At 40.2% G+C, this 27,933-nt stretch overlaps 1 protein-coding gene across 1 annotated transcript in view; it reads left to right on the forward strand.

Annotated features, from left to right (window-relative positions):
- The first annotated feature begins 223 nt into the window (after positions 1-223).
- myo16 (myosin XVI) overlaps positions 224-27,933 on the forward strand; it is a 109,140-nt gene continuing 81,430 nt past the window's right edge. Inside the window, 4 exon segments of the mRNA XM_015966257.3 lie at positions 224-397; positions 13,338-13,607; positions 20,911-20,981; positions 21,380-21,523. Coding sequence (XP_015821743.2) covers positions 370-397; positions 13,338-13,607; positions 20,911-20,981; positions 21,380-21,523 — 513 coding nt within the window. The 5' untranslated portion in view covers positions 224-369.

A 27,933-nucleotide genomic window follows, 5' to 3' on the forward strand; every position in this document is an offset into this window, starting at 1 on the left:
TCTGGCTGTGGGTGAGAAGAGAGAGACAGCCGCAGCTCCTTGTTGCAGAAGGGGTTGACCAAGGGAGAGTGCTGTGCATCTGTGGGAGAATGTGTGTGTGTGCGTGTGTTTGGATGGGAGTTTGGAACTGTGTGATGTAGAGGCTGCATGAGCTGCAACTGGAGCTGCACTGCTGCTGGTGAATAATGCAGACAGAGGAACAGCGTTTGGATAGCATGCAAGGAGCCAGATTAATAATGCATCGTGCCGGTTACGAGCTCTGCATTAGTTAGTTTGTCTGGGACCTGTAGCTGCCTACTGCCTGCCTGACTTACTGACATCCCGCCTACCTTCCTGCCTGCCTGGCGGACTGTCTGACCTATCCAGAAAATGTCTTACTACCATTTCATCAAATGCTGTAAGTAACCCTTCAGCGACTGCATTTTGTTGCATTACAGGAGGTGTCATTGTATTTGCATCATCTATATGAATCTGCCATTTTCACTTCTAATGGTTGTCAGTCTGAAATAAATACCATGCTTGCAAATTATGGTTGTTATGCAGCAAATGATGGTCATCTGCTGCAAACCTAAGCAGTCTTAACTTTGAATGGTCATTTGTTGTGTCCCCTTGTGTGTGTGTGTGTGTGTGTGTGTGTGTGTGTGTGTGTGTGTGCTGTAGGTGTGTGTGTGTGTGTGTGTGTGTGTGTGTGTGTGTGTGCTGTAGGTGTGTGTGTGTGTGCTGTAGGTGTGTGTGTGTGTGTGTGTGTGTGTGTGTGTGTGTGTGTGTGTGTGTGTGTGTGTGCTGTAGGTGTGTGTGTGTGTGCTGTAGGTGTGTGTGTGTGTGTGTGTGTGTGTGTGCTGTAGGTGTGTGTGTGTGTGCTGTAGGTGTGTGTGTGTGTGCTGTAGGTGTGTGTGTGTGTGTGTGTGTGTGTGTGTGTGTGTGTGTGTGTGTGTGTGTGTGTGTGTGTGTGTGTGTGCTGTAGGTGTGTGTGTGAGCCTGCTGCAGAGAACTGCTGCAGACAAGTGAAGTTGACCGGTGAATGCGGCAGGTATGGAGACTAAAAAAGGAGAAAGATGAATTGGAGCCACAAAGACATGCTTCCCACGATTGTCTGGCGTGTTAGTAATACACCGACAGACCAACACAGACAGAGAGAGAGAGAGAGGAGGAGAGAGGAGGTGAGATAGAGGGATAGTCATTTCACTGAGTAGGAAGCACAGATGGAGAGACAGTTAAGGTGATTTTAGAGGGGGAGCGAGGGAATGTCATGGTTGGGAAAGGATGTGAGAATGAAGTGTTGCAAAGAGTGACAAGCAGGCTCACACAGATTTGGGGAAGAAAAATGCTGATTTCTGAGCGGCGACGGCCGGGAAGGATGAGGTTAAAATGGAGGAATGGAAGAGTGTCGATGTGTGAAATCTATAATAAATGTTACATTTAATGTCAAATATCTAATTCAAGATCACGTCCTGATCCACATAATGCACCATCAGCTGGACGTCCTGTATGCTGTCTGTGATAGCATCCTGTGTGTACATATTTGAGTGTGTGTACATGTGTGTTGTAATGCTATTTATTAAATTACAAATCCCTACACCACTGTCTGTGTTATTAGCTGGAGTCTGCATGGGAACGTTCAACATTAAATCAATAACTGATAGCCTGGAGAGGAGATGCAAGGAGATGAAAGCTCATGCTTCCCACATCCCTCTGATCCTTCGTGCGATATTTCCCATCAGTACTGTTCTTCAGTCTGCTTCTCATTCCCAGCATTCATGGCACTTGGAGCTGCCACTTCAGTGTTAAAAATTATGTCTAGTTTATAAATCTGTTGTTGCAAACAGAAAAAAAAATCCAGTGCTTTTAAGAAATGCAGAGCAGGTAATGGGGACTGAACACATCTCCTACCAGGAAATTTATGTTTATGTTTATGTTTATGTATTTTGCAGACACTTTTGTCCAAAACGACTTACAAGTGATAATCGGCATATTGCCCTTTAGGCTAACAACAACCACAACAACATTGACATCAGTCATGGAGAGTAGGGAACAAGGGGGGGACGGTAGAGAGGGGGGACGGGTGCAGGCAAGGTGCTAGTTTAGAAGATGCTCTCTGAAGAGCAGGGTCTTCAGGAGTTTCTTGAAAATTGAAAAGGAAGCTCCTGTTCTGGTAGTGCTTGGTAGGTCATTCCACATTTGTGGAATGATGCATGAGAAGAGTCTGGATTGTCCTGAGCGTGGTGTAGGCACTGCTAGCCGACGATCCCGTGATGACCGGAGCGGCCGGGCCGAGACGTAAGCCTTCGCAAGAGGATTCAGGTAGATGGGGGCCGTACCATCTCGGACTTTGTATGCTAGTGTTAGCAATTTGAATTTGATGCGTGTTGCTAGCGGTAGCCAGTGGAGCTCAATGAACAGAGGGGTGACGTGTGCTCTTTTTGGCTGATTGAAGACCAGACGCGCCGCTGCGTTCTGGACCATTTGAAGAGGTCTCACAGTACAGGCTGGAAGACCAGTTAGAAGGGCATTGCAGTAATCGAGGCGGGAGATGACAGTAGATTACACCAGGAGCTGGGTGGCATGTTGTGTTAGGTATGGTCTGATCTTTCGTGTGTCATACAGCTCAAAGCAGCATGAACGAGCAACAGAGGCAACATGATCTTTAAAGGTCAGGTGTTCATCAATCACAACACCCAGATTTCAAACTGCCTTTGAAGGAGCCAGAGATAGGAAGTCATCTTGGAATGAGATATTGTGCTGTATGAATGGTTTTGCTGGGATGACAAGTAGTTCAGTTTTAGAGAGGTTAAGTTGGATATGGTGGGATTTCATCCATTTTATGAGCACTCTGTTCTCGAAAACGCCACAAAAGCTCGTCACACATTCTTCATTTGCAGCATGAGCTTTTGAGTTTTGGCAGCGGGGCTAAACATTCTCATTAGGAGAATGAATTAATTCAGAAAGTTATTTTCTTTCCCATTTTAATCAGCATTTTAACAATGCCTTCAAAAGCTGAATGGGATTGATCTTTATGTTTCTAGGTAAATAGCAGAGACCATAACCTTTTTCTAAATGTGCACGTGTGTTTTGACAAATTTGACAATCATGGACTATGTTGCACTGTAAGTGGTTACTTTAAGAGTTTATTTATTTGTTTTAATCAAATTGTAAAATATTGTATCCTACACAGTGGTGCAGCACTGTAGCCTCGCACCAAGAAGGTCGTGGCGGGTTCAAATCCCAACCTGGGGCATTTCTGCATGGAGTTTGCATGTTGTCCTTGTGCACCTGTGGGTTCTCTCCTCCCACAGTCCTAAAGCATGACTGTCAGGTTGATTCATTTCTCTAAAACCACCTTAGGTGTGTGTGTGTGTTTGGTTGTTTGTCCTGTGTGTGTCTGTGTTGCCCTGTGATGGACTGGCAACCTGTCCAGGATGTACCCCGCCTGCTCGCCTAGAGATTGCTGGAGCTAGGCCCCGTCCCCCAGCGACCCTGCATGGACAAGCGGGTATAGACAGTTGATGTGTGGATGTATCCTATTGTATCACATCACATCATATCATTATGAATTATATACAGCACTGCATCTATCATTGTATAACGTTTTGTGTTGCATCAAAAAATAATAATAATTGTGGAATATTTGGACTGAAATGTAAACACACTTAAGATTAACTCAAGGATAGCTATCTCATTAACATTTCAGAGGACAAATAATTACTCTTTAATCATCTAATAAAACAATAAATATCCATGTTTCAGCATCATTTTTTTCATGTATTGTGTAAATGGGTGATTAAAGATAGATGAAGGTCAATAATTGATCTCAGGATCTGTCTTTTGATGTGTGCAGATTGATTTCAGTTGGGGCTAGCAACACAAACCTTTGTTATATTTATGAATGCACAAGCTTAACTGCTGCATTACTCACCAGATCAGTACTGAGATGAACCTTGTTGGGTAATTTTATCAATCCAGGATTACCTTAGGGGAAGTTTAATGCACAGGGGGTTATAGTAATCAATCAAGCAACACCAATTCAAATCATAAACAATCAATATAGACTTTGCAAAGTGGAGAGGAAGGAATACACACCAAGCACGAGTCTCAGTTCACTCTCCACGTTGGAATAGCTCCAGATAAGGGTGTATTGTGTGTTGATGATATTATACAAGTCTGAGGTTCAAGTACTATGTAAAATCTACATCATAATCACAAACTACATATTAAAATAACAACGAGGCATTTTTATAACCACCTTTCGACTCATCTCCTGCCTCCTCTGCGCTTTTCACTCCCCCTCCATCATTTTTCACACTGTGGGAGCATTTCTCAAACAGGAATTCTCCGACTGTGAAGTACTTGTGTGAACATCAACTGCTGAATTATGACTCACATCCTCCTTGTGTACATCTCAGATGATCATGTGCAGAGGTGGGCTCGAGTCACATGACTTGGACTCAAGTCAGACTCAAGTAATTATTTTAATGACTTCTGACTTGACTTGATAAAATCTATAAAGACTTACGAAATGACTCGGACTTGAACGCCAATGACTTGCGACTTGAACTGACTTGCATCTGTTGATTTGATGATGACTTGAGCATATTTGATATTTTATTCCAAAAGTGGCCCGACATGGACAATAATCATAAATCATTCTTTATTCTGGGTGTGATCTTGTTCCGCTAAATGCAGCAGCTCTTTGTTTACAATCAGTTTCAGCTGCACTTTCTGCTTGTTGGAGCAAATAAATGAAGCTTTAAGAAGCTTTTTTTCTGGAATTTATTTATTATCATTGTCATTAAATTGAACTTTGACAGATGACTTGATTATGACTTGAAAATTCAAAGTTAAGGACTTGGACTTGACTTGGACTTCCACATCATTGACTTTGGACTCGACTTGGACTTGGTTGTCTTTGGCTTGGACTTGACTTGAGACTTGACTGGAAAGGCTTGTGACTTACTAGTGACTTGCAAAGCAGTGACTTGGTCACACCTCTAATCATGTGTGAAAATGACCTTTAAGATGAGCACTTTTACTGACCTTTTCTTTTACTCCGACCTGAATGAGGAAACCTTTATTTATTAATATCATTACCAGCATATGTGAAAACCTAATTTATTATTGGAACATTTGGCACTATATAAATACACTAAATTGAATTTAACAGTTGTGTTACTTTATTTTGATGTAAGGCACGCACGCACACACACACACACACACACACACACACACACACACACACACACACACACACACACACACACACACACACACAACCCCCTGGTTAGGGTAAGCTTGATGTTTATGCAGATGCTGCATTAGGCTTTCCAACGGATTGAAAATTTAGTCGGCAGAGACCTTACTCTTTCACTTATTTAAACAAATCAAATAAAATGTCTAAAACATTGTTGATTTACAGCAAATGTTATTTAAATTTGCTGTAGAACTTTATTTTTAAGGTAAAACATTTGACCATGCAGGTAAAATTCTTAAAATTTGAATAACTCAATTATGTTTGTAATTAGTCTTAGACTGAGAGACCATCTAAAGGGTCAGGAATGCTTTGCAGGTGTTATGGATTCATTAGCAGATTAGAGTGTGACACTTTTGAATCTGGAATATTGAACTTTTTCTAATTGTCTGAGATTTTGAATGTTGGGTTTTCATAAACTGTAATCCATAATCATCACAGTTATAACAAATAAAAGCTTGAATAATCTGGCTTTGCATGGAATTAGTCCATCTTATAAGTTAGTTTCATATTTTTAGTTGAATTTGTAAAATAAATGAACTTATGCAATTTGCTACTTTTAATAAGTTTGAGTTCCACTGATTTGTATGACTTTTCCCACCACCAATGGTCAGTCCAAAACAAAGATGATGGACGATTTGTTCATGCAAGTAACGTCATGATGCACGGACTGATTTGCAAACACAGAAGAAGCCAAAAACATTGATTATTTTTAGACAAGCGCAGCACATATGTTTGCTGGAAGATCAATTTATATATTTGTTTTTGTTTAATTTTGTATTTGTAGTTTGGTAGAGTGACATAGAGTGCTGCTTGTGCGTGCACTGTCAGCAGCCAGAGGCGGAAGAGGTGAGAAAAGGGTCAGATGCGCTGATGGAGATCTTTTCTTGATTGTTACCTCTGCAATGTTCTCTGTGCGTAACGTGTAAAATATTTGTCAATAACAAACAAATAAATAAATAAACAAATATAACTCCTATAAAAAACAACTGTAACGACTCAGCCCATCGCCGATGGTCCATTCATTCGTCCCATCGCCTAACCTTAGTTCCACCTGTTAATTTTTTCAATGTTTATTTAAAGAAATTATTTTGATTGTTTTATTGTGGAAATGTTATTTACATTTACTATCTTAAACAGTCTATATTGCTATAGAAACAGCCTCATTTAGAAATAAAGACAAATGAGCAAAAAGCAACCGTTAGGAACAATTTCAAAGTGAACTTCTGCCATGCCTTAAACAAAAACATGTAACCTTTATTTTTTCATTTTAAATCTTTTCCCCAGCATTAATACCACGAAGCTGCTAGAATAGACGTGTTACACACTTAACCAAAGCTGCAACAGTTAGCTAGCCTCACTAGGTGCTTTTAGAAGACACACCATGCTGACAAATCAGCGTAATATTACAGCAATGGTATGTCTAGCGACCTCCCTTTATCCCGTCTTGGTTGGAGAGGTGCCTGATGGCAGTTTATTCTAGCTTCAGCTTTGCCACTATAAATGCCAAAATCCTCTCCAGGGTGCCGCGGCAAATCCCGTTTTGCAAACGCTGTGGTCCTGTAAAAACAGCTACTGCTAACTTCTTCTCATACAGGATTTCTAAAAGTGTGTTTGCGTAAATGAAATTAGCATTTTAATATCAGAGTTACTTTAAAACAATTGTTTCCCTTTTGAGTCAGGGCCCTGCTTAGGATTTGCATAAGCTTGTCATAATTAATCACCATTTTTTCAAACGAAAGCTGTTCAAAGAACAAAAAATCTAAACTATCCCCCAATGTCTCGTTTTAACTGTTGTGTTCCTGATAGCCTTATCTTAGTCCCTTCTATGACTTCCCATCAGCTTCTCAGCTATCCCAATGTTTCTGCTAAATGCACAGATGTGACACTGTCACTGCTAAGGAGCAAGTTAAACACACGAGTAAAACAACAAAACCAAAACATGGAGTGACAATGAAAAAATGTGGTATAATCTATGTGTTTTTGTGATCGATGGTGCGTGTGTCACTGCTCATAGCCAGCCAAGTTCCTGAAACCAATGCAACTGAAGCACCTGGCTTAAACAATGTAATAATATGCTGTACCCCACCCCCACCATCCTTTCTCGGGCTTGAATACAAAAGAGCTTTTTTTTTTAGGTCCAGCCAGAGCAGATGGCCCTGATAGATTCTCCTGAAAGTGTGTGTCTGTGTGTAGCAAACTGGGGTTGAAAGGGCTGCTGTTTGAATGTTAAGATGTGTATCACACACACATTTGGAACCCACCTTTTTGTCTGCCAGTGTGATTTTGTTTCTGCTTGATAAAGATCTTTTCCAAACACACTTCAGCCAAAAACAGCTGCAGAGTGTGTACAGTTAACTCAAAGGAGTAGCAGCACACCCATGTCTGTGGGGACGCTTTTACCTCCCAATGGGTGGTTTTTGTTTTAGACCATTCAAAGTAGAACTTCAGAGAACATGTTCAAACATCTTATTTCTGGAGGATTTAGTGACGTTGGTTCGGTTTCGTGTTGCAACTTTAAAAATATTTTTATGAAACTCTCAGAAAGCCTTCATTTCTTCATCATCTACAACTGAAGTTGCCACAGGAAAAAGTCTAGAAGCACAACTGACCAGATATTTTCAGCCAATAACAGAACATCATTTTTGTTATTACTTCATCATTTCTTTCGGATGTGAGAGAGCAGCTTATCAGTGGCGGCTCCAGAAATGTTTTTCTGCAGGTGCTTTGGAGTAGCTAGTCTTTTTATTGAGGGTGCTATGAAGGAAGTGGTCATGCGTATCTATTGTTCTCTAAAACAACTTCAACACTAGCAGATACACACGCGTGCACAAAACCTCAACAACACCTGAAACAATCATTAATATACATCATGAACATATGAACAACCGCTGACTTTTCCATGAAATCATAAACACATACAGCCACACAGAAAACCATCTATAGTGTTGCAAGGTTAGCTAACGTTAGTGTTAGCATTTCCAGCGGCAAAGCCCTCGACTGCTGCGGCGGTTGAGGGTTGACTCTCTTCATCCAGGTCCGTACGTTTTTGTGGGTCTGAGATCACTTCCAAAGATTAATTCGTTTCTGACTGAACACGTGGAAATCTGGACAACAAAAACCGATCCATTTTACTACTAGCTCTACCTTTCACTCGTTCGCATGTGAAAAATGAGGTCAAAGGCTAACATCAATTTCCTGTTTCGGTTTACGTTTTACTATCTATATGATAATTTACTGTACTCCGGCTTCCTCCCACAGTCCAAAGACATAACTGTTAGGCTAACTGGCCTGTCTAAATTGTCCTTAGGTGCGAGTGTGTGTGTGCATGATTGTTTGTCCTTTGTGTCTCTGTGTTGCCCTGCGATGGACTGGCTCTCTGTCCAGGGTGTACCCCGCCTGATTGCCCATTGACTGCTGGAGATGGGCACCAGCCCCTATGTGGACAAAGCGGGTTCAGACAACGGATGGATGATAATTTACTGATTATTTTGTTTTGGATGTTAAATATCATCACGTCCACACATTAAATTAAAATGAAATTGTAAAAATTAAAAAATTAAAAATCTAATATTTACATGAGGGTGCTATGGGGGTGCAATGACTAAATCCAGGGGTAGCTATAGCGCCCCCTAGCTCCCCTCTGGCGCCGCCACTGCAGCTCATATGCAAACGGCTAAGGAGCAACAGGCTTTTATTTTGTAAAATACAGAGCGATTGAATATGAGGAATATTGCATAAATCAATGATGGACTGAAACTTTGAGACAATATTTTATTTCTTCAAAAGCATTTCCTCCATTAATAATGCTTAATGTCACATTTAAGTCAGAACTTGATTTGGATATCTCACTCTAGATTAGGATTCTCTTTTTGTTGACAGCTGCTGGAGGGAGAAGCTGCTGTTTCACCATTATGGTATTCCAACTATTAATGTATTTATTTTTTATAACTATGTAAGGATCCTATCAATATTTTCAACCAGCTGATTGACCGATTTAGCATTCAAGGTTCTTCTCGCTGCTGCAAGACTTAGTAAAGGAAAACCCTTCCAGGCACCGGGAATACGTTCCAACTCAGAACACAAAAACATCACATCATGTGCACATCGGGGATATTTTAAGAGATGATGAAGTAGTGAGAAAGAGAGCGATGCGTTCGGACAAGATGCTTCAAGGATGTCCCAGATATAAAATTTTTGACCTGGTGAATAGACTGAAAGAGAGAGAAGAGAGTCACATTCAAGCACATACAGCAAAGAGACAAAATGCTTCAGGGAGGAAGGGATATTTAAAAAAAATCTGAACAAAGAAACTTCAAAGACTCACTTTACAAAATACATTTTTAAATGGGGGAATGAGATTTTGCGACAGCGGGGCCAAAGAGAGACAACTTGGTGAGTCACAAAGGAAAACATGACATGCCATGTCTTTGCAAAGAAAACCTCATCTTGGAATGTTGCTTGTCCTCTGGGTTGGCTTTGACCTGAATTAGTCAAACTATTCAGGCCGTCAACTCCAAACTGCACTTCAAAAATCAGCCATAATATTACACCCATCAAGGTATTAACTGAGCTGAAACTCTGATGGACCTTTCCGCGGTGTCTGGCACCAAAAGTTCCTCCGTGTAACAAGATGTGCTTTTATGGATTAGACTTTATTCTCCTGAGAAACTTACAAATACTGAATTGGACTGACACATGTGAATGTTTGTAGATGACACTCGACACTTGTCCGTTTCTGAACTATGCTTGTATGTGACAGCATATTGTTCTGTTGACTGAGTTTGCTACAGTAAGAGGAAAACCTGTCAGTAAGCATGCTGATCAGCAGCAATGTAGTTTCAGATCAAAGTAACATCCCCAGACTGGCAGAACCCATGATTTCTCAGTGGTTGACTGCCAAAAGCATCATATTGTTCCAACCTTCTCCTCTTACGCTAACATATTTGACCCACACGATTCTGCATAACGTACCACCAATAATATTCATCCTTCCATCCATTTTATCCACTTATCCGGAGTCAGGTCGTGGGGGCAGAGAGGCCCAGACTTCCCTGTCCTCAGCCACTTGGGCCAGTTCCTTCGGGGGAATCCTAAAGCTTTTCCTGATCAGTGTAGCAATTATTACATATTAATTATGACCAATAAGATGTGATGATTCCATATAAATATGAAATATTAATCTGATTGATCTTTGATTGTTTAATCAGAAGATTTTAGGGTTCTTTGCTTCTTTAGGGACCATAAACACACTTCGTATTAATCCAGACTGAATCAAGTATATAGTTTATAAAATGAATAAAATTATTTTTCCTAAACTAATAATTTATACATGACAAGATATGAATAAGGAGATGTGATGTGGTGGATGTGAGGTGTTGTGATGGAAGCTAGATGTTGTAGCAACTGTTCTTTGTATCTGAGAGAAATAGTGAAATGTGGGTGTAAAAGAATTTGTTGTTTGGTTCTAACTGGAGAGTTGTTTATTAAAAACAGCATCAGATGCAATCTGCCATGCCAAGTCTACGCACACTTGGTGTGGAGGTTCTCGTTCGATCTGGGGGGGGGGGGTCGTACTGGTCACTGCCAGTGGAGTGAACTCTGATATCAGAAACCCGTAGATAGTTCCGATAGGACCCGTCCAGTCTGAGAGCCCTTGAGGTGAAGGCCAAAAGCTGGAATGCTTGTTTGCGTCTAAGGTTGATGTTTGCTTGGCTCTTAGAAGAGCTGGTTGTCTGGTATAAGCCGCAGCGTTGCAGAGGCTTTGACAGGAGGTCAAAGGAGAAGATGGTTTCAAAAATGCTTTATTCCCAAATTGGCCGGTTCAAGGGTCAGCGAGAAACCTCAGAATTTGACACGTTTCTGAGTTTTTACCAACATCCCTCAGAAAGCCACGCCTTCCTTCAGATGCAAAATTCTTAGCCTTAATATGTAACTTATTGTAATGTGTATGAGTATAAACAATGATTAACTTGTTAAATCAACACATACTGATTTGTGAGATAAATAGATCATTGTAAGAACAATATCCATGTTAAATTCATTGATTTAAGTACAGATTATTCAAACATTTCATTTAAACATCTTGTTCATTCATCACACATGATTATTGTAAGCTTATGAGTTATAAAAGTCATGGAGTCTTCCCTTATTCTGAGTGAAGAATGTTGACGTCCAGCATTCATGCAGCGTGTAGGACCTTGGGAGAGTCTGGATTTTTTGTCTTCTGTATGTAAACACGCGCTGAGCAGAACCTTCTGGATTTAGAAGGCCAACCAGAAAGTGGATTTATTTCTGTAGATGAAAGGTTATTATGTGGCTCAATATATAGGTGAAAAATGACCCTTTTGGTACGATACACCAGCAAAGAAACATAGTCCCTCCAGCGTGTCCTGGGTCTTCCTTTCAGGTCTCCTTCCAGTTGGACGTGCCCGGAAAATCTCACTGGGGAGGCGTGCAGGAGGCATCCTAACCAGACCCTGGAAATGGCCTCTCTTGATGTGGAAGACTTAAGCTTGGTTTATGCTTGACGCATTCACTTTCCGCGCGGTGATGCGGCTCGCGGATGGAACGTGCTTCACAACTCTCTGCGGTGAGCCAATATTCTCCCAAACTGAACGGGGCAGCATGGATCTCTATGGCATGCATCCAACACTACACCATAGTAGAAGTAGAAATGACTGTTTACAACATGGCATTTCAGCATTTTTAACAGCGTTCTCGTCTTTTCCGACAGTGCGAGCTATTTCTCTCCAAGAATTATTAACAACATGTTGATCACCGTGATCTTTGAGAGCTGAATCATACAAATGTCTGTATTTACGAACCTCTGCCGTACTAGTTCTTGCTGGTCCGCCATGTTTTTCCGCGTCCGTCCGTCCGTCCGTCCGCGTGGTTAGAAATGTTCCGAAGTGCGCGTTGCGGAAATTCTGAGCCTTGCGGAGGCGCGGTGGAGGGGCGTGGTTGTTAGAATGACGCAACTTTTCCGCGCGGAGCCGTGCGGACCTCGCGGACGCGTCAAGCATAAACCAATCTTTAAACTCCTCCACTTGAGGCAGGACCTCATCCCTGACCTGGAGAAGGCATTCCACCATTTTCTGATATTCTATTCACTCATTCATTTAAAGCTTTTTTTTTTCAGTCAACCTGGCCACTTTGTATCTATACCTGTATACCTCCACACTCAACAAACTCTTCTGCACTGTTTTCACCAGAAGGAAGATTTATGTTGGTTGGATCTGACTATCCCAGATAACCTAGAAGGCTATTTGCATTGGCAAAACATTCAATATTTTTTTGTTCTTCCACCACATTGGTAAATCCTGAGAAAACCAGAACATCCCACAATCTGCAGTTGCATAGATGCCATGAACCAGGCTTTGAGCCAGCATCAATTTCCACTTGTCAGAGTCACTGAAATCCTTACACATTCCCACTTTTCCTATTTCCAAGACAACATCCTCAAGGACAGAAAGTCCACTTGATGCCTTTATATATTTCACTCACTGCCAAATAGAATTTTCACAGAATAATCAGTCTCATTTTTATCCCATCTGTCGTACATCCTATTAAATCAGGCAGAACATAACAGGTTCAGCAGCTGACCAATTACGAGATCGGTTTGGCTAAGATCTACTGAGCAACAGGGAGATTAAACACAGTCAGGAAAATTACTACAGTCTGCCAGGACTGGAGAAACGACCCATAAAATGCTGCAACACCTCACTCAGCCCACATTGGGGCTGGACAGACAGCAAATATGTTTAGCTGCAAATATGTTAAACAGCTGCCCGCAGACATCAGGGCAAGGTGCTGATGCTGACATGTCAGCACACAAAACAATAACACAGATGTACAGTTGTGCCTGGAGGTGATCCTCACAGTGTCGGTGTACTAAATCATATGAAGCCTGTCTCATTAGCTCACTGTCAGGCTGTTGGATAATCATGATGGAGTGTAGCGTTTACTCTGAATGACCTTCCTGTTTACGTGCATCCATCTGCTTAACAAACAAAACGGAATCAAAATAAATAAATTACAGGTACAGCTGTTGTTTTCTGCCCCTAAACGACATCCTCTTTCCTTTTTCCACCAGGTTGTTTTCAACTATGTAACGTTTTCCGTCAGAACATGGAGATAGACCAGTGTCTGCTGGAGTCTCTACCGATCGGCCAGCGCCAGAGGCTGGTCAGAAGGATGCGTTGTGACCAAATTAGGGCGTACTATGAGAGGGAAAAGAACCTTCAGCGCCAGCAAAGTGGTGTCAAAGTTCGAGCCCCATCCATCCATGGCAGGAAGAACAGGATTTGCTTCGGGCTCACCGACGTTATACAAGATGCCATTATTCGCCATGACGACAAAGAAGGTGTGTGTGCATGGTTTGTGTGTGTGTGTGTGTGTGTGTGTGTGTGTGTGTGTGTGTGTGTGTGTGTGTGTGTGTGTGTGTGTGTGTGTGTGTGTGTGTGTGTGTGTGTGTGTTTGTCTCTTTGTTGATGATTTAGTGAAATGGCATTGGCTGTGTAAACGAATGAGAGGGACAACTGGCACACAGATGCAGCAGAATTAGACCAAAACAGTGCTTTGTTCAGCTGGAAGCTGCCCACTCATCTGTGGAGAGCAGAGGAAATCTTTCACTGTCAATCAAACTGTTCTAGAGGACAAAAACTAGAGAAGATATTTGATAATCGTTTGAGGATTCAAAACAGGAAGTCATCTGTTCCTGATCAAGCGAATTTCTCTATGTAACAACAATTCTGAACCATTCATTAGAATGTTTTATTAAAACCCATCTCTGTTCTAAAGACCATGGGTGTTATCAATAAACACATGCAATAAATAGCATGCTTGTGCATGATTCAGTAGTTTCTATTTGAAGACTCACACCAATCAATAAATACATAACATTAAAACATTAGGAGCAATAGTCCTGCATCCTGTAAATTACAGCCCAGGAATGCTTTGCAACATCATTTGTCACAAACCAATAGAACAATATTTGGTACTATGATTTTATTTTTGAGAAAAGCTAACGGCTATACAACCCTGGTGGGGGAGCCACTATTTTGTCAGTACACACAAATCATTTTAAAGGGCTTGACGCTGCACTCTGGAAAGTTCAGATTATTTTTCAACTCTTACCTTTTTTTATTTTGTTACAATCATTTTTACCAACCATTTACATAACGCTCAGAACGTATTTGTGCAGCTGTTTTATTGGCTTTAAATCCCAACCCGTCCTGACTTACAATAAACATCAGCCGAGGTCCCTGAAAGCAGAAGAGTTGGGTTGTTTTGTTCTTCTGGCTTCATCTCTGTTTTGTTGCTTTTGTTAGAACTTGTGAAAAAGCTGTCAGAGGTAAATTGGGTATTAAATGGATGATCTGTTGCTGCTTCTTGGCAGTGATTCTGAAGTATTTTCTATGGTTCTGGTGCTTTGAGAGATACAATTTTCTCACCATTGCTGCTTGAGTCAGATCTCTCATGCCTTTATAAAAATGATAGGGGTTGCTTTGGCTGAGTTCTTTTCAGAATGAGAATGTGTCCTCTCACAACATAAGAGCTTTTGAGGAAAAGAGGCTAAGGTAACTCTAGTTTAATGCATATCTAGCATGTTTTGTTTTTACTTTGAAAGCATGAAGCAGTTGGGGTTGTGAGTTAAAAAACATTGCTGATTTGAGGTGTTTTTATAATCAAAACCCACCACACCAGTATCTTGTTGTCTTATTTTGTGATTTTTTTTGTGTTATTATTATTCATCATTTCATGGGTCTTGATAAGACTGAAGTATGAAATCAGGCTCATTATAAAAGTACAACAAAAGCCCACATTTGTACATGTAATTTAGCCAATCAAGGGTTCTTTCTCTTTTTGTTGTCCATCCATTCATTCATCCATCCACCCATCCATCCATCCATCCATCCATCCATTTTTGTCCGCTTATCCAGAGTTGGGACGCGTGGGCAGTAGCCTAAGCAAGGAGGCCTAGACTTCCCTCTCCTCAGCCATTTGAGCCAGCTCCTCTGGCCAGGCGTTCCCTGTCCAGCCAAGAGACATAGTCCCTCCAGTGTGTCCTGGGTCTTCCATTAGGTCTCCTCCCAGTTGGACTTGCCTGGAAAACCTCACTAGGGAGACATCCAGGAAGCATGCCAACTAGGTGCCCGAGCCACCTCAACCGATTCCACTTGATGATAGGGGAGCAGCGGATCTACTCTGAGCCCCTCTTGGATGACCGAGCTTCTCACCCCATCTCTAAGGGAGAGCCCAGACACCCTGCAGAGAAAACTAGTTTCTGCCGCTTGTATCCACAATCTCATTCTTTCGGTCACTAACCAAAGCTTGTGACCATAGGTGAGGGTCGGAGCGCAGATAGACCGGTAAATCGAAAGCTTTGCCTTTCAACTCAGCTCTCTGTTCACTACGACAGATCGGTACAACACCCGCATCACTGCAAACGCAGCACCATTCCGTCTGTCGATTTCACATTCCATCTTTCCCTCCACTCCTAAAAAACTCCTCCACTTTGGGGCAGAACCCCATCCCTGACCCGAAGGCATTCTACCCTTTTCCGACTCAAGACCACGGTCTCAAATTTAGACGAGCTGATTTCCATCCCAGCTGCTTCCCACTCTGCTGTAAAATGCTCCAGTGAAAGTTGGAGATCACGTTCCGATGAAGCCAACAGGGCCACATCATCTGCAAAAAGCAGACACCTGATCCTTATGTCGCTAAAACGGATCATCTCAACACCTTCGCTGCACCTAGAAAACCCGTCCGTAAAAGTGATAAACAGAGTCGGTGACAAAGGGCAGCCTTGGAGGAGTCCAACTCTCAACAGAAACGTCTCCGACTCACTGCCGGCAATGCAGACCTCTTTTTGTTGTCTTGTTTTATAATATTAATATTTCTCAGCTTAATATCCCTAAAATTATAATGATTATTCTTAAACATGGATGGACTTTGTGGTATGGCTCATTTAGGACCTTGAGTATAAAAATAAGAAAAGATAGCTAGAGACGAAGATCAGATTGGCTTACAGATGCTGAAAAGGCATTTGGGCAATCACAGACATCTGACTCCTATTTACGTCGCATACACATATATTTTCTTATCATCTGTATCCGGGTAAGATAAACTGGAATGAGCTAAAGAAAAGCAAGATGAGCAATGTGAGAAAAAGAAAAACTGGAAATGTAAGAAATTGAAATGTGTCAGGCAGGAGGTATCATCTTAGCAAAAACATGAAAGGGTTAAGATGAAAAACACCAATAACGTGCATCCCTGTGGCTGAACACCTCACCTTCCTCCTCCATTCCTATCCGTCTCATGCAAACATCTGGCCCGGCTACATTTTGACATTTGGTGAAATTGCTTTTCCCAAGCCAATCTTTTAACTGCATCAAGTCAGACCCACGTGAAGCGGCAGCGGGTGCTGCTCTTGAAACCACGCCATCTAAACTTGGTGTTGTTTTCAAGTTTAAACTGACATAATATGAAGTGACATCCTGTGTTTGTGACTTTGCTCGTCTACATTAGTCATTCATCTATTAGCTACACCCTCACAACCGTGTTTTATTAGATTCATTACTCTCAAGAAAAATCATCTCAACAAATATTAAAAAGGCTATCTGTGACATACATTCATAATCCTAGGAGAATGAATTCCACTGCCTTTGTTATTCTCCTACATTTTTGGGACCTTTCTCAGCTCAAAACTGATATTTCCCCACTGGCAGAAAAATATATCACCTCTGCAGCACACAAATAACTTCTATTGTCTGAGGTGTGAACAGCTAACCAAGACAGAAGTATTGTGTCTGGGATTTTATTCCAGTCCCTGCATTAATTATCCGCCTCTTTCTTCATCTGTCTGGTCGGAGTGCATGCAGTAAGAAGCAGTTTTAGCCACAGTGTTTAGTGCAGTTCTGCACACTCACAAAAGGTGGTCACATTGTTGATTCATGTGTAAACTCTTAATGCAAGTGCAGATTTTAGTCTTTTATTGTGTTTTATGACACTGCTTTACACAAATTACCTTAAAACTATTTTAAATAAGAAAAACATGCAGTTGAAACAAACCTTTACACTTAACACTTTACTTTTGTTAATGTTTTCTCTGTTTGGGTTACCAACAGCTCATCTTTTATATAGGAAAGCAGAGGTGTGGACTCGAGTCAGACTCGTCATTATTTTAATGACTCCTGACTTGACTTGATAAAATCTATTAAGATTAACGACCTGACTCGGACTTGAACACCAATGACTTGGGACTTGAATTGACTTGCATCTGTTGACTTGATGATGACTTGAGCATATTTGATATTTTAGCATAAAAGTGGCCCGACATGGACAAAACTCATGAATGATTCTTGGTTCTGGGTGTGATCTTGTACCGCTAAATGCAGCAGCTCTTCGTTTATAATCAGTTTCAGCTGCACTTCCTGCTTGTTTGAGCAAATAAATGAAGCTTTAAGAAGCTTCATTTCTGGAATTTATTTATTATCATTGTCACTTAATTGAAGTTGGATGGATTACTTGATTATGACTTGAAAATTCAAAGTTAAGGACTTGGACTTGGTTGTCTTTGACTTGGACTTGACTCGAAACTTGACTGGAGAGACTTGTGACTTACTTGTGACTTGCAAAGCAGTGACTTGGTCACACCTCTGTAGGAAAGTACTGTATGCGCTCAAAGAAATTAGACTGTGATCTTTTGATGTCAGTATGTGTATCCAGATCAACACTTGCCAAAACTGAAGTTATGACTCCATATGAGTCATGAAATGCTAAGTTAAAGGTTTCAAGATTAATTCCAGAATCCAAATAAAGATAAAGAAAAACACCTTACTGGGAATTCTGTGGGGTCAGTACACTGAAAAAGGCACACAGACCGTTAAAAAGCAGTTTGATGATTGGCACAATACTGTCACCTTGTGTTAGTGTTAGCACTGCATTACAAATGGTGAACTTAATTCACACTTGCTGAACTATTGATTAAAGTCATTAATAAAACATCCCCTTCCTCATCAAAATTAATAAAAAAAAGAAAACAACTCACATTTCTACCTCAAGATAATTCTTAGGTAAGAAATATGGATGTTTTTCCCTTGCATGTCACATGTCCATCATGTTTTTGACAGAACTGGGCCCATACCCACCAAGGAGATAAACAAAAACGCTTTAATATGTGTTTTACTGCCCCTTTGTTAAACTTTCTATCGTTTCTTCATGCATTCCAGTTTTGTCTGAAGACATGTCCATGCAGATAAATGCATTTCATCAGGCCAGGAGTCCAAAAACATCTTCATCTAGCTGCAAATTTATTTAAGGTTTAAATGTCCGACCTGAGGCTCATTTGGTGACTCACTGGGGTTTCTTAGAGGATTGGTTTTGCATGTTAATATTTAAGGGTGCAAATGGATGAAAGAGAGTATGAAATGCAAAAAATATACCTTGTGTACTAATTTTCTCATGAAGGCCTGCAATGCTCAGTTTTAAGAAGATAATTTATTACATTTTCAAGTAAGTTTTTCTTTCTTTGTAATATTAACAAAAATCTCAGACTGCATTTTTGCACAAGATTTTGATTATCCAGGAAAAATGAACAGATTCAGTGCATATCTGTAGTCCTCTCATACAAGATTGTGAACCAGATTTTATGAAATGTCTTTGAATATTTATTTGCAATTAAAAGTAAAAGCTAAAACCACAATATGCAATCAACAAAAGCCTGACTTTAATCAGTCATCTGATTGCACATTGAAGGAATAATGTCTACAATGCACTGTACAAACATGCATTTGACTTTTGCTGATTTGACCCATCCGTTCTTCATCATTGGGTAAAATGTAATTATATATATATATATATATATATTACTCTTATTTGATTTTCTTCTGATGCATTATTGTGTGATATCACCAACCTTCTGAATTTCTGTTCATATCTTAGCTACATGGCGATGTTGCTGTAAGATGCATTTATAGATCTTGCTTCACGGGGATTTTACTAGATTTACAGAATAACAAGGCTTACAGAGACCGATTTGAATAAAGTCCACATGAGCTGCAACAACGTGCCGAGCATTTGTCCTGTATTAGTTTCTTAAGTCTATAATCATGCTGACATCACACAAATGGCTTTTAGCTATATGGTAATCTGTATTTGTATTGACTACAATATTCTTAGTGGTGCTGGAGAGCTCTGCTTAGTTGTTTGTTATGTTGCTGTTCTTACTGGGTTACCGTGACAATGTTTTTTATGTTTTTATGTCTGTTATTAACTTGCATTCAGCTTATCCCTGTGGGTGGCGTGTTAGACTAGTTTATTGTACACCAACTACTGCTAAATAACATTAGCAAATAAAAAATATGTTCATATCCATCAGAATAATGAAAAATAACAAATGAACATTATAGTTGGACTTGAGAAATCTTCCAAATGGTTCAGTGCTTCTATTGACTGCTGGTAGTCATTTTGCTCTTTTTTTGTTTCTTTTACAACACAAAGGTTGGTCTATGCCTCTTAACCCTTGACCTTTCTTTGTATGCTCTCACTCATGTGCAATAAACTTCTGACTGTTTTTGTACTAACCAGCTCCAACAGGTGGGGTGTTAAGCTGACCAGACCTCCCTAAAGAACCAGTGGTGCGCTGTGTGGAAATCTACTCAGATTTGACATCTGTTATCTTTATGGCAAAGCTTTTTTAACAAGACTTGGCTTGTAACAGAGTATTGTTAGTAAAGTGCATCATTTATTTGTCCATTCAGTAATGAGTTAAGCATGCTGACCCACGCAAAACTCATTTGTGTTTGTATGATAAACAAGTCCGTTGTAGCAGAGTAGAAATATCACCCCATCTGCTGCTTGAGAGCATCTTCAGTCTGTGATCATGTTTCATTAATCTGGATGCGATTTTTTAAACATTTCAGTACAAGTTAGCCTCAAATGAGTCGTGTACCTACTATACAGCGTTAACATGGTTACTGTAAACAGAGTTGTTGTGTTTCCTTGTTATGTTTATTTTGTATTTGCTATTTTACAATAGTGATGATGACAAATGTACATGACAAGGTTTGTGTCACTGAAATCACCTGAAAGTCCAAACATCATTGTCTCACCTCTCTCTTAAACTTCATGTGTTCATTCATCACTCTCTGTTTGTTTGTCACACACTCCACCACCTCTTCTCTCCAGCTTTCTGTTGTTTTTTTTGCTTGTCCCATGAAAAATGTATCAGTTGTGCTTCAGATTTGCAGCAGCCTTGTCTAGTCCACAACTCTCTGCTCACGGTTGAATGTGCCAACTTTTTCATGACAGTCCGTGTTTCCTTCCCCGGATCTGTGCCAGTATGTTAGTGGGTGGTGGGGCTCATTTGAGCTCAGCGTGTGTGACATGTGAGTAACCCTGTGGCTTTCTGACCTGCTGCAGAAAACTAGGAGCTATCAAACACACACACACACACACACACACACACACACAGTGTCTCTTCACTGATTAGCCCTGACGCTCTACGGACAGTTTCCGGACACTTTGCACTGATCTATTCAGACACTGAGAGGCAGAGATCAGTGTGTATTCATGTCTGTGCGCTCCTTTGATTTTTTTCTGAAGCTTGCTGCATATTTTCACACATTTTGAGAGTTAACATTCAGGTGTTTGTTTTGTTGCAGTGTTGCATCTCCTGAAGGAAGGAGTGGACCTCAACACCCAAACGTCCTCAGGGGGATCCTTGCTGCATCTAGTAAGATAGTTTTGATGATTTATGTGTAAAAATGGATGTTTTGTAGTAATTCCCATGATTCATAGCATTTATTTCCAAAGGTTTACTTCTATTATAGCCTGAAAGCCTTTACAGAATAATCAATATAAACCTGAACATGAATAATATTTATCCTCACATTTATCATTGTCGCTGCTATGTGGTGACCTAATAACATCCCCAAGGCCTTAATGATCATTGTTTTGCTGGGACAGGAATGTAATCAGAACTACTACTGAACTATAGATTTTTACATAGATTAATTATCATGTCATAACATTTTAAATTTATCACATAATTAATCTTCTGTACTCTTAGTTGTCAGCCGTGCCATCCCTTGAACCGATAATAATGTCATTCCCCCTCTCTGCTCTCTGCAGTGTGCTCGCCATGACAACGTGTTTGCAGCAGAGCTTCTGATCGAGCGAGGCCTGAATGTCAACCTGCAGGATGAAGACATGTGGACAGCTCTGCATGTTGCATGTGTGTGTGACCATGCAGACATGGTGCTGTTGCTGTTGCTGGTGAGTCAAGCACACAAACAATGGTGCACACATTTGAGATGTTGCTACCAATTTCTTAATGAAACCTTTTGTTTTTATTAAGGTTAGTTCAAGGTGGACGAGCAGTTTTGATGGTTTTAATGTTTGCTTTTGAACTGAGGGGTCTAATTGTGCACCACCCATCAATCATTTTCAGTTCAAATGGAATAGCATCCACTGATGATGGTTTTGTATTCTAGAGGGATTTACACATAACTTTTCATTCTCTCACAAACTTGTCTAAAGCCTTTTTTTCACATCTACATAAGCGTGACATCAAAGAGAGAGCCTGTTATGTGGAGGGGGTTTTGACAAGAGCACTAGTTGTACTGATTAGTTCTATAGTCAGAGATGTGCCAGCTGCAGGGGAGGGTATACAGATCTAGCTCAGTCACTCAATGGGCTGGAGCAGCTTTGCTGGCGTTGATTAGACCCAGAGAGGGTTGACAGCAGTTTAGAGGTCTACCGATTCTTGTAAGGTCTGGTTCTGCTGATTGGGTCCTGGGTGATTGCTGTTCCTTTCCTGTTAGGCAGGAAGAGCTGATCCTGAGAGGAATGGATATGTTTAGGAGCTCGCTGTGTAGAATGAATGCATCAGCTGTTACCTTAGAGCTGTTGGATTCAAATTTTTGGTTATTTTGATGTATTTGTATACAAATTTAAATAAAATTCAAGAAGAAAGTCACTTGGGATGCTTAAAGTCTGAGGAAGATGACAGGAATACGGGAATTCCAAATGTGTTTTGATGCATTTATGACGCAAAGCTGGCCGGAGACGGGCTGGTTTATTGCTGCTTTAATGGAGATAGCCATTAAATGCGTCCCCCTTTCACTACAGACAAAACTGTTTCCTTGTAAATAAACAAAATTGACACAGAAGTGACCTTTGTTGGAACACGTAGTGAAGGGAAAGCAAAAGCATTTTAAAGGAATACAAAACAGTTTCAAACATTTTTACTGATCACCAAAGACATCTTTACCTTTCAGGTGTGTTAATGTGCTAAAATGTTGCCCTATAGTGCCTGCCAACATGACTGTGTTAACATTCGGCTTGGATTAATCAAACATTGCGAGATGAAAATTTTCATTTCGTGGAAGTGTACATTTGTTTTGGGGGTAAATTTGTCTCTCAGATGAGGTTTACTTGACGTTTGTTTCCTTGATTTCTTTTCTTTTTTTTAATTAGCGTGTGCATCTTCTGCAGCATATGTTTATGTAGAAGGAAGTCCCATAAGATAAGAAAGTAGAAGAGCACTGTCAGTTAAATCAGTAACAGTTTAGGACATTTCGCTGTGATCTACTCAACAGATATCACCAACTGATAACTAGTTCTGTTTTACTGATAACCGTTTGCCTCAGATTCGTCTTCGTTCCAGAAAATAAAATATTCAAGCGTTGTTGTGGAGTCCGGCGCGGAGTGAATCTGATTATGTACCTTTTTGATGCTGGTGCTTAGTCTGGCAAGCCATCGTATATGTGAATAAATGTGCAGAACAAAACCACGTTGCTTCGGCAAACGGTTGGTCTAAATTCTAGACTAGCTGCTGCTCCTTTTGCCAGAGACATGGATGAGAAAGAGACGCGCTGAAGACGGAGCCAGCAAACTCCCGAGAGACCAGGCAAGCAACGCTGGTGATTGGTGGTAATGCTGGTGATTATGGCCCAGCTTATTTGGCTCACTTGGGTTTTGCTGATATGAGTCAAGGTAACTAAGAGCCACACGGGGACTCAGACCTATAAATAACGTGGCTTCCTGTTTCCGGTTTGTGAGCTTAAAGAAACACCAGATTGATTTTTTCAAAGAGCAAGTGAGATGTTTGGTAAATCATAAATGTGTTGTAGCTTTTATCTGTTTTTTTAGCCTAATAAAAATACTTGTTTGACTTAATAAACACAAACATGTCGTATAGCTTCTAATTCATCTCCTCGACTCTAGAACCAGTGCATGTTGAGTCTTTCTGCTCCGTTTTTACGTTGCTCCCATCAGAGCCGATGTGAGTGGAGATCTAAGATCTAACAGGTTTAGATTTGAATGGGAAATTTGAAGAATCAGCCTGCTAGAAGAGCTCAATTGTGCCACTCTTATCTTGGACTGGAACAGGAAGGAATACACCAGCTAATATGTGCTAATCTATTGTGTCCCACTCTGCCATCCATTCCCTCATTTCCCTTCCCCTCCCTTTGCCCTCTGCCTCTATGTCCTTGATTTCCTGTCTCCAGTCTCTGCTCAGATGTGTCTTTTTGCTGACAGAGATGTTAGCAATCTTGTCTTGTGAGTGATGCAGGGGTTCTGGCGGGGGGGTGCTGATGAGGAGACAGAGCCCTTTGCCGGCAGTGATATTAATTCTCTTATCTGCTGCTTCCAAACAGCGGGGAAGCAAACCATTTCCAAACTTAATCATTTCCAACCCATTTCCCAAGCCATTCTTAAACCTATAAAGCTCCGGTTTTGGTTAATGTCTGCTATTAAGGACCTGGTGGGATTAAGCAGCAGCTGAGACACAGTGGATTTTAAGCTGGCAAATAAAAGAGTTCCATTATTTTAAATCTACCCAAAAATCATTCATGAACTCCAAGAATAATAGTCACGTACACAGGCGTAAGCATAATTCCTTTTTTCCTGGTCTGCATTTATTAAACTCGTCTTGATTCATAATTCATTATCATTCATGATCTCTGACACTTTCTTGCTTTTCCTTCTAATATTACACTGCACTAGATACGTCTCAGTTTTATTCATCTAGATGCTAAATTATGATTCTGTCTTTTTATTCTTCATGAAACTGATAAAAGATGTAACCAGTGATGAAGCTTAATCACATTTGCTTCATTATGCTTTGGTTTCTACCTGTGTGTAACCAAAGGGTTAGGTTTTAGTGCATGCTTTCTTTTCGTCTTTGTCGTCAACATTATGTGAAATATTTTTATTTTAGCCTCTAAGCCCGAGCAGATGCAGACAGCTGTTGCGTCATCACAGAAAAGTGAGTTGCTCTGTTTTAGTTCCAAAATGGCATCCTCACTTTTACAATTTCAAACCCAGCAGGGATGCAGTTGGGGAGCTGACCCACTTTCTGTGTTTGTAAAGGAAGAAGCTCCTGAACTCTGAGGCTTGTGAATACGAATCATTTAAAGCAAGCCCCTGGCTGCAATAATCTTTGCTTAATGTCAGACATGATTTTTTTTTATTTCAGCTTTTCGGCTGAAAATGTGCAGTGCTACTTGAAATGTTGTTTAATAACCAAAATCATAAGTTTCTTCAAGAAAATTTTACATTGTAATTTTTTAAGTATACTTTGAATAAAAAACATCAAAAATGACAAAAATAAAACACACACACATATATATGTGTGTGTGTGTGTGTGTGTGTGTGTGTGTGTGTGTGTGTGTGTGTGTGTGTGTGCGTGCGTGTGTGCGTGCGTGTGTGTGTGTGTGTGTGTGTGTATTTTGTCATTTTTGATATGTTTTTTATTCAAAGTATACTTAAAAAATTACAACGTAAAATTTTGTTGAAGAAACTTATGATTTTGTAAATTATTTTAGCCAAGATGATGATTGGATGCAGTCAAACGTCCTCCAGCTAAACAAAGACAAGCTTGAAGTTGTCTTTGGAAATAAGAAGGGTGCTGTGGGATGGAGGTTATTGCTTCACTTGGCTCCAGAGGAATAAAGACAAAGACTCGGGTTAGAAGCTTTGTGTCATAACTTGTTCAAACCTGAGCTTTACTGGTCACATTAAGACTATAACTACAGCAGCGTTTCATCATCTTCATCAAGTAGTAAGACTCAGAGGTCTCATGCCCAGCTCATTCATGAGCTCGTCTCCAACAGGCTGGACTACAGCAGTTCATTCAGAAAGCTGCTGCTAGAGTCTTCACAAGAGCCGAGCACAACACCCCTGTTCTTAAATCGTTACACTGGTTACCAGTAAATTAAGGAATTGATTTCAAAGTGCTTCAATTTTCTAAATCACTCAGTGGCATGAGGCTAAAATACATGTTGCATCTCCTTCCTGTATATACGTCCAACAGGGCTCTGAAATTCCTAAACAACAGTCAGCTGTTAGAACCCCGTGTATAACCACTACGATGCACACAGATGTAATCAGCTTCCTCATGACCTCAAATGTGCTCTAACTCTAGTAACTTTTAAATAAACTTTCATCAGCCTTTGAATGATTGTTTCTTCTGCTGCACCTTCTGCACTGTAACTGCTCACCCTTTAACTTCGCCTTTTGATCTAATTATTGCAACTATTTGTATTCAAGGATTTAAATGTAATGTAATGTAACTTGTGTATCTTACATTTGATTTTAAAATCTGCCATTTTATGTTGTCACGTTTACCTTAAAGTTTTATGTTCTTGCTGTTCTTGCTCCTGGAAAGCACACTGAGCTGCTTCTGTGTACGAAATGTGCTACACAACTAAAGCTGCCTTGCCTTGCCAAGAATGTCACATATCTCCTACCATTAGACATTAAATCATCATCTGTGAAAAATATGACAACTACCTCAATTTATAGGCCAGTTGAGCCAATGAAAATATCTGAAAACTAAACCTCAGATCTGTCCAATTTCGATATTTTGATTGAGGGGAGAAGTAGCTGAAGAGTTTGATGTTTATGTGTGAATGGTATGTAGATGTTGTCAACAATAATAATAACATCCCTATTTTAACACATAGTATAAAGACTCTTAGAACCTAATGCATCAGCATTAGAAAAAGATTCAAAGCCTAAAACAGTTGCAACCTTCAGGTGGCAAAAAGCGCATCAGATTAAATCTATATCAGCTGTGTAGACGGCAGCGTTGAATGTCACAGGAGCCATGAGCCAGACAGCTGACTCAGCATGTGGGAGCAGTTTATGTTGTTTAGATTTACACGTTGAAGGTGTCCAGGCCAGCAGACTTCCCCTGGGATGCCTCGCCACAGCACACATCTATTAGCTAGTATTGATTTCTAGCGATCACAGTGTTTAATGACTGAGACACAAGGGTGTGATGTTTGCAGATCTCCATCTTTGAGAGGTCTGAAGAGGATCCATCATGCTGTGGTTGCTTCGTGTTCAGGGGCGCCTCCACAAAGTTTTGATAAGGGTGGCCAGACAGAGCCAAAGAAAATATTGGGGTGGCACACCAAATTTGTCTTTGTAGAGAGTTTAGCCTGTGGAGATGTGTTGCATAATGCTCCTTTTTTTAATTAAAAAATCAATATGTATTTAAAACACTCAAGTCAAACTTGAGAAACAGAAACATTTCAGAAAGATAAAGTTCAGTTATGTGAAATTTTATTTCAAAAAAGTTTTTTTGAATTTTTTGTTGGTTTATTTTACCTGTTACTGTTTTCACAAAAAATGTGGCGAGCTAAACTGTTTTTAATATGTGAGCAGCAGAAATATATGTAGTTGTTTTTTTAATTCAGATCATTTCTTTACTCATTAATTATACAGATTTTTTATTGTGTTTTACATTTTTGTCTTGAATGAATGTTGCTCATGTTGGGTTCAGGTCTCAGAGACAGCGTGAAACTGTAGATTTTACACAACAAAGTACAAGACGGCATAAAATTTGGACATTTATCTATACAATTTTCACAAATGACTGTTTTGCTGTTACTATCTTTGTGAAAGCCAGAAACAAAATATGGTTTTAACTTCTGTTAAAATGAAAGGCATTTTATGAAGGCAACCCCTGAGTTTGTCCAGCTGCTGGTCATAAGTGGCCTCCTGACTTAGATGTCAGTCAGTACCTTTCCTCCTTGACTTTATTGACTATTTCTGGACTTTGAAGTTAATTGTGTAGTCCAGGATCCTTTTTCGTTACCAATTCTTAACAGTGAGAGAGGCCTGACAGTTCAAGGAAAGCCTTATTAAACACAAATGTTAAAAGTATTCCGTATTAAGCTGTAAAATAAAAATCCATACAGAACAGAAGTAAACGATTAGAGAGCAAACCACGTGTGTTTGTGTGCATATCGTGTTATGTCATGTAGGTGGGTGGGGAGCTGAGGCGTAATGCTGCTTTCATAATTAACTCTCCGTCTGACTCACTCGTAATCTCATCCCCTGCTCTTCAAAAGGTGCTTGACAAGGGTTCTTATTTTTCATGGATAATCATAAACCAGCTTCTTGTGTTGTTAATGTTGTTTAATTTACCCTCCTCAAAGGTAAGCAAAAACAGTTTACAGTAGATGCAAAAGACAGCCATTAAAAATGATCAAAGACAACGTCCTTACAAAGCCCTTTTTTCTGAAAACACTAAAAATGTAATTTCGAGCATCTAAATATTGTTCAAATGGAAAATCAAGTTAACACTCTTCTTCCCATTATTCACTTTCTACTCACTGTTTTCCACTCCTGTGCAAAACTGGCCGTAAATCTCTTTGCCAGGCCGAAAC

Source organism: Nothobranchius furzeri, chromosome 14 (genome assembly GCF_043380555.1).
Source record: "Nothobranchius furzeri strain GRZ-AD chromosome 14, NfurGRZ-RIMD1, whole genome shotgun sequence".
In the NCBI taxonomy this organism is placed as follows: Eukaryota; Metazoa; Chordata; class Actinopteri; order Cyprinodontiformes; family Nothobranchiidae; genus Nothobranchius; species Nothobranchius furzeri.